Source organism: Pteronotus mesoamericanus, unplaced genomic scaffold, assembly GCF_021234165.1.
Source record: "Pteronotus mesoamericanus isolate MK-2021 breed Mesoamerican mustached bat unplaced genomic scaffold, CSHL_Meso_final contig_25, whole genome shotgun sequence".
NCBI lineage: Eukaryota > Metazoa > Chordata > Mammalia > Chiroptera > Mormoopidae > Pteronotus > Pteronotus mesoamericanus.
The window spans coordinates 7,607,365-7,619,969 of record NW_026555105.1 but is presented as its reverse complement, the minus strand read 5'-3'; the positions used below and the strand labels follow the sequence as shown (position 1 = coordinate 7,619,969).

At 53.1% G+C, this 12,605-nt stretch overlaps 1 protein-coding gene across 1 annotated transcript in view; it reads right to left on the bottom strand.

Moving 5' to 3' along the window:
• Nucleotides 1-8,555, bottom strand: part of KCNB1 (potassium voltage-gated channel subfamily B member 1) — a 74,520-nt gene extending 65,965 nt beyond the window's left edge. Inside the window, exon 1 of the mRNA XM_054573377.1 lies at nucleotides 7,989-8,555. Within this exon, the coding sequence (XP_054429352.1) occupies nucleotides 7,989-8,555 (567 nt within the window). The remainder of the gene's footprint in view (nucleotides 1-7,988) is intronic.
• Between the last annotated feature and the right edge of the window lie 4,050 nt (nucleotides 8,556-12,605).

Below are 12,605 nucleotides of genomic sequence, written 5' to 3'. Positions count from 1 at the left end.
TTCAGCCTTCCTCTAAAGCCTTACTTAATCAAGGACTTTTCAAATATATATATATTATGTATTTTTTTCTTAAGTCCATGTTAGCTGCATTTTTCTCACCTGCAACCGAAAGAATCCTAACTAATAGATACACAAGTACGTCCCAAATACCCAGCATGGTTCCTGGCATATAGTGATAAATGTCATACAAAGAACAGGTGGCATTGAAGCAGGACCTTAAAACATGCACATACACCCATGTAAAGTTATAAGGATCAGAGAAGCCTAGAAAGGAAGCTAAGTTTGAAACCAAGAGGATTGTCCCGGGAATAGGAGGGAGCGACGGAGTCAAATTGCAGTCAGTATTTCAAGGAACAATAAAGGATGTGTAAACTCATCCAAGGCATAGGAGATAAAAGAAAATTGATCCATTCAAAGAGAGTGGGAACTCCAGACGTGAGAAGCAGATGGAAGGCTGGTTCAACATTATCGTCTTATCTCTGTCTTTCGTTCTGCTTCTCACATGCCCCGGCAGGGCGACCACGGGCTGCCTCTTTGGTAGAACTGGGTCTGCAGGGACTCTGAGAGGAAGTGCTGGTCAAGGTCAATGGTCCCAAGGATCATACAGGCCTTGGAAAGACTCCGGGAAGGGCCCCAGGTAGCAATTAGCAAAATGTGGGAGTTTATTTTTAGAATCTGTTTGATTCCCAGTCCATTACCTGGCGGAGAAGAATGATGGTGTGGAATTGGCAAATGTGACATGATTCTCTCAAAGATGCTGTCCGCCTGCCAGGCCATGGTGGGCAGTTATGGGGAGACCGACCCTGCTGCAGAGTAAAATGGAGCATCCAGGGGCGAGGGGAAGCCTCATGCGTCTAACTGAGTCCCCTCTCCTTGCTGCGAGCGGAAGGCAGGAGGTCACCTCTTCCTGGCCTGGGAGGTGTGACGATGGGAATGGGCAGGTGGAGACTAGGAAGGTAGGAGGAGACAGCAGGCGGTCCTGGGGAGACCCTTGCCCTGTAAGGCAGACCCCTCTGACCAGGCGTCATAATATCAGGTAAATTTACCCATTTACTCACTCAACAAATGTTTACTACCACTTAACTGCAACAACAATACTAGTTAACTTGTACTGAACACTTGCTGAGTGCCAGACACTATTCTGAGCGTTTCATACAGAGCTGGTTGTTGTGAGGGTCCCCAAATTATAGATCAGGAAATTAATCAGAGAAGCTAAGTCATGTGCCTTAGGGCAGCCCGCTCCAAAGCGCTGGTTTCAGAGGCCGCTGGTTTCAGAGCCCGCAGTCTTGGGCGTTGCTGTCTCTCTGTGGGTCAGCCTGGCGCCCCCGGGGCAGCCCACTAGCTGGTCTTCACAGTGCTTTGTGCAAGGAAGGTCTCAACGTCAGGTTTCTGGGGCACAGAGGCGGCAGCAGTCGGTGCTGCTGGAATGGGCTGTGGGCGGCGGAGGGAGGGAGAAGCTGGGCCTTGAAGGTGGGAAGAGAACAGCCGCAGGCAGACAAGAGGAAGAAGAGGGAGCAAAGCAGAAGAATGAGCTTGGTTGGGCAAAGGTGTGGAGCGAGACTGGGGAAGGATGCGTGTTCGGGGAAGGCCAAGCGTGGGTGTGGCAGGAGCAGGCGGCTCCTTGGAGAGAGGGTGCAGGAGAGGAAGGTGGAGATGTTGGCTGAGGCCTTGGAGGTCAGGGTGAGGAGTCTGGACTTTATCCTGAGGGCAATGAACATGTATCTTTTTGTAAGAATGACACTTTTTTTTTTTTTTTTTGGAAAGGAGCTTATTTATCTGGCGGGACTGTCGGGAGGATTAAGCGAGACAGTAACAATGAAAAACTACAACATAAGAGCCCAAACAGTTTGGAGGGCTTTCCCCATGTGAAACCCTAGTTGGAGTGCTCTGCATGCAGGAACTCATTCAATTCTGGCAGCCATTCAACGAAGCAGGTGCTTCTCTTGCGCCCATTTTACGAGTAAAGGAACCGAGGCACAGGGAGATGCAGCAGTTTACCTCAAATCACATGGTTCGTGAGTAGAGGCCAAAGTTTGAACTTGGGCAACCCAGCTCTAAGATCAGGGCTCCTCTCCATAAAGCTATCAGGCATAGAAGTACACAAAGTACTGGGTATGGAGCTGGTGCTTAATGTGTGCTTGTACTCTCCGCATTAATTAAGCTTTGGGCAGGCGGCTCCTTTAGCCATCACTTTTTCCTCCCAAGCATTTCCCTGTTCCCTGGCCTATCAGAGACTTTCAAAACCCCTGCGAGACCAGCTGCCAAAGTCTCTCATGCTGGACAAGCATCCTGGGGGAATGGAAAGATCCCTGGGCCTCGATGAGGGAAACAGTAGAGTCAGAGAGGTCTGGATATGGTCCCCGATCTTTTATCAACTTGTGTGACACAGGCAAGTCCTTGAAGCATCCTCCGTGTTTCCTTTTGTCAGATCGGGATACTGGATTAATGAAGCGTGGCTCTAATACTTGACGTGCACTGTTATACTTCATCCTCCGGGTAACCCTCTGATGTGGGTTTTATTACCATCGTCATTTACAGATTAGGAATGGAAGCTACGGGAGGGGAAAGGATTTGCACTAAGTCCAGAGCTAGGAAATGGTGGGTCTGGGATTCACACTCAGGCCTGTGGGACCCCCCTCAGTCCGCCGCCAGGATTCTGAATCCCTGGCATATTGTCTCCCAGGAATAAATACAAGCATCCAGGGTGCTCAACCTAGGGCCAGCAAGTGCCTCAGCCAGATGAGTCATGGCACCGAGAAGCCTCTGAATTCTGAGTTGGTTTCCCTCATTTTTTCAGGATGAGAATGCACGGATCCCTCCCGGTTCAGGCCAAAGAAGCAGAAGCTCCATTGCACTAGTGGCATGGAATCCTAATAGGGCAGGAAATGATCCCACGATCAACAACACTGCACTAGGAGAGGCTGCCAGCCAGGGAGGTAGCTAGAATAGAGGAATTCAGGGGTGACACTAATAATGGCCATTGTCATTTACCGAATGCTTCCCGTGGGCTGGGCCCCTGGCTAAGCTCTGTATGCAGATTGTCTCCCAGTGGCCCTACGTGGTTGGCTCCATTTCCTAGATGAGTAAACTGAGACTCAGAGAAGGAAAGGAATTTTCCCAAGGTCTTATTCCTGGTAGGATGGAGCTGAGAAATGAACCACATGTATTGGACTCCAGGGCTAATTCTTAATCAAGTCTGTGGCGGGCAAAATATCGACCACTGTCCCTAAGTTAAGAATACTCCTTCCTCTTTTGAATATAAAAATTCATGATAATAAAGTACTTTCATTTGCAAATTACATTTACATCTGAAATCTCTTTGAATCATCAAAATAGCCCAAAGAAATGGGTCACTATTAAGCAGATGAGCTCACCAAGCTTGAATGATTCCAGGATTAAGAAACACTGGCTTGGGAACCAGACCACCCTGGGTTCAAACTCTGGCTCTGCCATTTTCATTCCTTCGACAAATATTTACTGAGCACTTAGCTGTGTGCACTCTGACAAGTGACTTCACCACTTAGCACCTCCATTTATTTTCTCTTTGTAAGAGTCTTAACACCATTCATCAGATCCATTCTCTCCCTCATCTGAAAACGCCAGACACGTGTTTTCCCAGGCTTCCGTGTAGAATAAGCATGTGACCTCATCCTGGCCAATGGGATTTAGGGGGGCTCTTAAGGGATTTAAGAAAGGTTTATCTCAGGGAAACACATAGGATGAGATGCCCCACATCACTGATTGGATATCGTGTGTCAACACTTGAAGGCTGGAACTGGGCAGCCATTTTGTGATATGAGGCATTTAGCCTGAGGACCAAGCCACCTGCAGGAACTGGAGGAGCTAATAAATCCTGTGTGTGAATCCTGTTGGTACCATGGAGCCACAATCCCAAAACCAGCTACCCTGGAACTTCCTGTTATGTGAGGTGATATAGCTTCCTCTGCATAGAAGCCACTTCAAATTTTTTATTGTTACTTGCAGCCCAAATGGGCAGACTGTCTGGATTGTTGAAGGGATTTCAATGAGATGGTGAATGTAAAGTCCCACTAATCAGTGCCTGGCACAATAAACAGCAGCTACTCTGGATATTAAGGAATTATCTCAGGGCTTGAACCCAGAGACTGTTCTGGGGAACACAGGTGCGCCTAGCCTGGTAAATTAGTTCCCACCCTCTCCTACTGAGAAAGCCTGTAGTTTTCTGAGAAAGCAGAAACCCAGTGGTGGCCCAGCACCGAAACCCCGTCACTTCGTTGGAGCTGACCCCAGTTCCAAACAAGAATCAATCACACTGCCTTCTGCCTAATGGATTTTGATTTTCACTCCCCTGACAGCGAAGGCTAGTGCCTGTGCTTTGGTTCATCTCTGCGTTGCCAGAACAGCCCATCAATTATTAACGTCGACAGCTCAGCCTCCCAGTACTGTTATCAGAAGGAAAGGGTTTGCCGCAGCTCAGCCCACCCAGCCCTGCAGAAAGAACTCTGCTCCTTATATTCGTAACAACAGGCCCACCACTTACCGCCAGAAAGTTTGGCAAACATTCACGATGACCCTGCAGGGCGGCCTTTAATCTCCTGTTCACAGGTGGGGGGCTGGGGCTTGGAGAGTTGAAGAACTTGCCTAAGGCCAGAAACCCGGGAGGGTGCTGGAGTTGGGCATGCACCCAGGTCTTAAACAAGGGTGTGAGATATGGTCATTTCTGCGTCTTACAACCACCCAGAAATGGTCCTCCATTTTACCCTCTCCTTCTGTGGCCCTTGAGAAGCTTCCACAGGCCTCGCTGTCTGCCTTGCAAGGTATCCAAACTGGGGGGGATGAGTGGGGGTGAGGTGAGCACAGGGAACCAGGTTGCAGGTGGGCAGTGGGGAAGGAGTGACAGATTCCCCAAGCCCTGAGACACGGCGACTAACCGATGGCTTGATCCATTCACTTATTCTCCATTTAGTTCTTTGCGTCTCTCTGGACCGGGCACCGTGATGGGTGCTGGGAGCAGAGCAGTAAATACAACTCGTGGTGCTCACACTTGTGTGTGGGAGAAACAGAGAAACAAAAGGAAGCAGATATCATTTCAGATGGCGTTTCAAGCCTATGCAGCAAAGACACTGCAGGATGCAACAGCGACTAAGGGAAGGAGGCTGTGTGCGACCGGGCTCAGGAGAGGTCTCTCTGAGGAGGGGATATTTGGGCAGGGGCCTGCGTAAACGAGGAGTGAGCAGTGGCTGGCCATGAGACAATATGAGAAAGAGCTTTCTAAGTAGCAGGAAGAGCAAGTGTAAAGGTCCTGCGGTAGTGTAAAGCCTGACCTGTTTAGGGAACAGCAAGGCATCCGGCGGGGGTGGAGTGAGTGAACACCGGAAGAGTAGAAGAAATAAGCTCAGAGAGGTCTTAGGCCTGGATTCTATAGGGTCTAGTATGCCATCGTGAAGGTTTGGATTTCATTCGGAGTGGGATGGGAAACCTCTGGAGGATTTTGAGCAGATAATAGTGTGATCCAATTTACATTTTGAAAAGCTCCCTCTGGCTGCTGTGTGGGCAGTGGATTGCAAGGGGCAGAAGTGGAAACAGGGAGACTGGGGAGGAGACTACATTCTTTATTTACGATGGAAAGAACAGGGTCTTTAAAATCATACTGGAGTTTGAATTTCTATCTACTCCTTTGTTACCTGCTGTGTGACCTTAGGCAAGTTACTTAATGTCTCTGAGCCTCCCTATTTGAGAAAGGTGAGATAATAACAGAGAATCGGCATAAGGACTAATTGTGTTGTTCTACTTCTCACACAGTGGGTGTTTGATCAATGAGAGTCAGGATTTCTATCCTGAGAACTAATGAGCTTGCCTGTCTTCCCATTTCAGCTCTGGCTGCAGAATATCCTAGACTGTCCATCTGCCAGGAATGTGTGCTGGCTGAGCCTGGGATCACAGAGAGGTCACAAAGCTGTCCCTGCAAGCGGATTAACCCAAAGGAGAGATGAGGCTGCTTATTCCCAAACAGCGTGTTTTGCAAGCCTCAGCCTCCAGATGCCAACCTAAACACTGCCTGGTTCTTCTCTGGGGGAATGACCCTCCCCTCCGCTCCCCTCCCCTGCTGCTCACTCTCTGGTCTTAGGGGACAGGCAGGGAGGAGGGGGAGTCACATCTGGGCCCAAACAGGATGTGGAGGGCAGGAGCCCCTGTCAGACCTGGAAATAGCAAAGTAAGCCTGTTGATCCTAAGCTGGTTAAAGGTGAGGGACTCTGTCTTAAGAGGGAGGCTTTTTGGACAAGAAACCTGAGGCAGGATTATGACCAGAGGCAGCCCACCGCCTCAGAAGAGGGAAATCAGGCCTCGGAGTCTGTCCTCTTTAGGAGTGACAGGGAAGAGGGAAAACCTGCAGGCTTCCCACCACGCCTCGACCAGCCAGCCCCTCCTGCATCCCCTCTTCGAAGCCTCTCCGCGGCGGTCAGATCTGGGGAAAGGACCCAGACCACATGGTCCCCTTCAGACCTGGCCCTGGCCTTGCAGCTGAGCCTTCAGCAAGGAGCTCACTGACCCGGGGTCCCACAGCATGAAAGGCCAGGCTGGGTGACGGCAGCCCCAGCTAGTACATCATGGCTGGCACACAGGCTTCCTTCTTCTTTCTTTCCCTTTTTCCACGGATACATTGACCTACCTCCCCACCCCTACCTGCTTCTTGGCCCCGTTCTCAGAAGGCGAGTTCATGTTCAACACATCTTTTCCACCTTGCTCTTCCTGGACTTTGACATAACACCTCCCTCTTCTGGGCTCCCCCCTGGGCCCCAGATGAACTCCTTCATAGGGCTGGACGTACTGTGCTGTCATTTATTCTGACACCTAGCACATTGGCCACATAAAGACAGGCCCCTGTCTCTGCAAGGCAGCCCCAAATGCCAGGATGACACAGAGAAGTGGCTCCCATTCTGGCCTCGCCCCCACCAAAGCCTCTCTCAGCCCCCTACAGCCTCTGCCTTTACCTGGCAGCCCATGGGACCCCCTGGCTCACTGGGTGCAGTCAAACTCAACCCTGCCTCCTCCTTCTGCTTTATTGTCCCCATTGCCTCATTTTTCTCTCCTATTTTGAAATTTACATCTTCTTCCAATGGCGAAAGCATCTTTACAACCTGCATCAAACCATTCTTGGAATAAACTCACCACATAAATAAAGAACAAGCCAGGGGGCGACCCTTCGCCCACAAGCATCACAGCCAGCTGCATGCGTCATGCATGCACTCACCCACCCCCCGGAGTCCCTTTGCCTCATTTTTCTTCCTTATGTTAAAACTGCCTGGCCCTGGCCAGTGGTTCAGTTGGTTGGAGCCTCGTCCTGTACACCAAAAGGTTGCAGGTTCGATTCCTGGTCAGGGCCCGTACCCAGGCTGTGGGTTCGATCGCTGGTCAGGGCGCATCTGGGAGGCAACACATTGATGTTTCTCTCCCGCCTCCTTTCTCTCTCTCCAAAAATCAATACACATATCGTTGGGTGAGGATTTAAAAATAAAAAACTGCCTGACAGTATCTCAACGTCCACCAAGCAAGTCTGTAAGCTGCTTTCAGTCCCTCCTTGAGGCAAAGTGGGGTTATAAATTTAGGGATAAATTAAAGTTTCAGGGCGACACCCTGCCAGTCTGGGTCTGGGACTTCCCAAGGGAGTATTATGTAGAATAACCCACCCCAGCAAGGCTTAATTGCTTCTCTGTGTGCTCTTTCTCATTTGCAGTATCCATCTCTCACTGTGTGGGTTTTTATGTCTCTGTGAATCCTTTTCTCCAACACAGTCGGGGTATAAAGTGTTGAATAATAAAAGGATCGGGTGGCCAATACCACAAAGGAACAATCCGAAGGCGTTGGTCCTTATCTCCAAGGTCTCTGGCTATAGCCCCTCCCCGTTTCTGGCGGTCAGATTTGAAGACCAGGGTCCCCCCGCAGGGGTCACGAATCTGCGAACGCGGGCAGCTACCCCCAGCCCGGCAGCCCCCAGATCCCAGGCTCACCTTGGCAGCCACAGAGGAATTGGGCTTCTCCAGGAGGTCCCAGAGCTTTTTCCTCTTTTCGGCGCAGCACGTGTTGTCAAACTCCTCGCCCTCCCGCTCGCGGAGAGTCTCGGCCTCGCGCTTGAGCTCCTCGTTCATCTGCTCCTTCTTCTGGTGGTAGCGGGCCTGGCAGCAGGACTCCAGGTAGATTTCATCGATGCCCCAGTAGTCTAGCTCTTGGCTGAAGCTGAGCGCACACATCTCCTCCATCATGTGCAGCCGCCCCGTGCGGTAGAAGTTGAGGATGGAGGTGAAGGCGCCAGGGTGGCGGTCGAAGAAGTACTCGTTGTCGTCGAGGCTGTAGTCGTCGCACACTTCGAGCAGCGAGTCGTGCGTGTTGCAGTCACGGAGCTTGCCCAGCCGCGTGCGGGGCAGGCGGTCCAGGGTGCGCCAGAGTACCTCGTGCGCCAGGCCCCCGACGTTGAGGCGGACGCGCCTTGAGCACGCCTTGCTGCGCACGATCTCCATGGGCTCGGGCGGCAGCGAGCTGGTGGAGCGGGAGCCATGCTTCGTCATACCCGCCGGCATCGCTGGTCCGGCCGCCCCCTCCCCCCCTGCCCCCCCCCAGGCCGCTGTCACTGGACGGCAAGGCCCGCCGCCGTGGGGGAGGGGGGCAGGGAGCGCTGTGGGCTGTTGGGGGTGCAGGGGGCCACGCGGGCGCGCGTCACGGCCGTCTTCTCACCTCCATCCCGACGGCTGCGAGGCAGAAAGCGGACGCAGGTCAGCAAGCAGGGAGGCACGGCCCCTCCCCACCTCTCCAGCCGGGCCCCAGCCGGCCTTGACCTTCCCCGCGCTTAAGCGGCTCAGAGGGGCAAAGAGGCTGGGCGCTGTCCCTCCCGCCGGTGCTGAAGTCCGCCCCACCCCCTGGATGGAGTGATGGGCCGCCCTTCGGAGCGGGGAGAGGGCCCCCAAGAGGCGCCCCAGGGACCCGGGAGGCCCCACCCCGGTTTCTGCGGCCCAGGCCTGACCCGACCGCCCGGGGCGCTGTCCGCCCCTTCGAGTGCTGAAACTCTCTTTTCTCTGGGTATCCCTGTCGAGTCCTGATCCTGGCCCCGAAATGGGGAGAAAAGGGAGCTGCATGAAAAACTTTTTTCTTCCATTTTTTTTTTTAAAGACTTCACATCTTTTCCTTCCCATGTTCCGGATACTTAGGATTTGAGGGCTGTGGGATGGCAGCAGGTTTGCTTTTTCTAAACCTGAAAAGATTTAGGGGAATTCTTGGAGGGTTTCCGGTGCCCACCTGTCGGAGGTCACAACAGACAGTGTGGTCACGACAGCCCGCTGTCCTGGAGCGACCCCTCTCCCCAAACCAGGGGAGTATCTCTTGAGGTCGCTCTGGCGATGAGATGAGCCCTGGAGACGCAAAGCGCGGGTTCCCACACCGCCCTCCCCCCCCCGTGCCCCTTAACCCACCGCAGGAGAAGCGCGCAGAGTCCTGGGGATCCACCTGCTCCGTCTTCCCCTCGCTCCTTCCCCGCCCCCTTCCCCTCCTCCTCTTCCTACTCCTCCTCCTCCTCCTCCTCCTCGCTCCTCTCCTGCGATGGCTTTTTATAACTCCGGGTTCTGCGCCTTTCCCGGGGCTTAGAAGGGAAGGGGTGGGGGAGGTGGGAGGCGGGGAAACGAGATGAATTTCCTGGCCTTTTCAAAACGTGCCCTCCTCCTGCCGCGCACTGGTGATTTCGGGGGCTCCTCTGAACCCCCCGGCAGTGAAGCCCACGCCCTCTCCCCTCGCCCCGGAATGATATCGTGCGTCTCCTCAGGCCCTAGCCCTTGTCCGCACCCCCCGCCCCAGCTTGGAGCCGTGGAGCCTGGGTAGACCAACAGGCCGAGCCGCGCGGTAGGCGAGTCCCCCACTCGCGTCCTCCTGCGCCCTCGCCGCGGGCCGCAAACCCCAACACTCACCCTCAGGGCGGCCGCCTCCCGGGGCCAGGGACCGCGCATCGCCCCGGCCGCCCGAGCGCCCCGGCCCGCGGGCAGCGGCGGACCCGGGGCCGGGCCGGGCCCGGCCTACGCCGGCCGGCCGGGCAGGCAACGCGCCGGGGCTGCGGGCGCTGCGAAGCCGGACGCGCTCTCCGAGGCTGGGGGCACAGGCGGACGCTGCAGGCGCGGGTGGCAGGACCGCGTTCGGAGGCGCCTCCTGCTCCACCACCTCCTCCTCCTGCTCCCGCGGCGGCGGCGGCGGCAGCGGCTGCTTGGGCGAGATCAACAAGTCGGGGCTGAGCTTCGGCTCCGCGCTCGCTGCGATTCTGTCCCGCACTTCAGAGCGCCCGGAGTCCGGCACCGAGGCGGGACGGCGCCACCTGCGGGTAGCAGGCGTGCGCGCCGCTTAACTCCTGCCTGCCCGGCCTGGCGTGCTGGTGAGGTCGGGGGCGGGCTGGGGTTTGGGGGAAGAGGAGCCTGGCAGTACTAATCTTTCCACCTGGGCTACCCCCACTACCTTCCTGGCAATCCCGGCTTCCTTAGTCTTATCAGCAGAGTGACTTGAGTGCCTACTGTGTGCAAGACACTAGGATAAACATCTGATATACAGCTGTGAACCAAACACAAACGCTTGGCACCTGGGCAGTTTGTGGAGCTGGCAGGAGGCAGAGCAAAAACAAAGGCAAAGAATGTCAGAGGGCCATGCGCGCTCCGGGAGATAATGAAGCAAAGGAGAGGGACAGAGGCAGGGGCTGAGGTAAGGCTGCGATTTTAAAAGCCCTAGCTTTCATGGGTTTCCATTCTAGAGTCTAAAATCTAATTCTAAAATGGATTCTACTGGGGGGATGTGAACAATGACTATATCAGCAAATGTGCAATGTGGTAGTTGGTGATAAGGGCTTAGAAGAAAAATAAAGCAAGGTGAGGGGAAGAGAGAGTGAGAGGTGAGTTGGTTTGTACAGCCTGGTCATTCGTTCATTCAGTCACTTACTCGTATTATGCGGGACAGCCAGCTGGTGAGGGCTTCCCGTGGGCCAGGCCCTGTGGCAGGCTCCATAAAAGAAACCGTGTCTACCTGAGCTCCCTGTCCAGTGGGGGAGACAGAATTGATCAGTAATCCCCAGACCTGAGTATAGAACCAAAGGGTTTACCTGGAGAGGTCAGTAAGGTTTCCCTAAGGATGTCATAATTATCCCCCTCCCCCACCACTTACTAATTCATTCTTTCAAATACACATTTACTGCGTGATAAGCAAATAGGCCCTGGGGTGCAGCAGTGAACCCCCTGCTCTGGGCAAGAAAAACTGAATAAGCTGCTAGGCCCCCAGGTAAGGTCCTTTCCCTCTGTGACCCTTTTCTTCGTTTGTAAGTTTAAGTGGAATGTTTCCATAGAATTGAACATAATATTATTACATAGTTTTAATCTGTTCACTTCCCATCATCTCCATGACCATGGTCCTTGTCCAAGGTGCCATCCTCTTGGGGGCGGAGGCCGCAGATGTGGCTAAAATTCCTCCAATACATCACATGGGCCCCGCAATAAAGAATTCTCCAGGCCTGAATGTCAATAGTGCCCAGGTTGAGAAATCCTGGATTCATTTAATAGAAGGCCATGCTATGTCCTGGTCTGGAAATGCTATTCTTTCAACCAATAATTAGTGAGCACCTACTATGTGCCAAGCACTACTCTAGGCACTGGAGATACAGTAAGAATAAACAAGGCAGTTCCAATGCATATTCTGAGGAGGAATACAGTTAATAAACAATTAAATAAATAAACTGATCATTTAGATTATGACAAATGCCTAGAAGAAAGTAAACAGAAGGAAGTGATAGAACATGCCTGAGAGAGGTGTCAGCAACTTTAGCTAGGGTGGTCAGGCAGGGAAGGCTTCTTGGAGGAGGTTATACATCCTAAGCTAAGAACCAGAGGGCAGGGAACAGACAACCGTGTGGAGTTCTGAGGAAGGACGTACAGGCAAGGGAACCAGAAAGAGCAAAAGTCCTAAGGTGGAGACGAGCTTGGGAAGGGATGTTACAGGGGTGGACAGGACCTTCATGCAGAGTTTCACTGGGATTTTATACTAAAGGTTAAGGAATGAATTTAAGCTTAGGAATCGCAATGGAAAGCCATGATAGAATTTTAAGCAGAAAAGTCCCAGGTGCTGAGATATGCCTTGAAGTGATTCTTCCAGCTGTTGTGTATATTATGGAGCGTGGGGAGATAAAAGGCAGTGGAAGGAAGACCCGTCGTGGGGTTCCTGCAATTGCCCAGGCCAGGGGTAAAAGGGCTGGGGCCGGGATGGCTGGGCACTTGCACCGCCACAAGGCTCTGACAGCGGCGACTCCTCAGCGAAGGCTCCCGCTAGATACTGCATTTCATGCAGATTCCGCCCTCTGGGTGGCCAGATTCCAGAAATTCCGGCTCCAGGTTCAGATAAAGAGCATCTGGGTACTCCCTGATCTTGGAAGTGTAGACGAAGGAAAGGCTCTGTCACTTTCCAGCGAACAACCCTGTTACTACAACTTGTCCATTCATTTACTCAACAAGGATTCAGTGCAAACTTAGGAAGGCAGTGCTGCCAACCTAGTGGCTCAGAGCGCAAGTTCTGGAGTCAGAATGACTGGTGTCATTACGTACATGCAGAATGACCTTGGG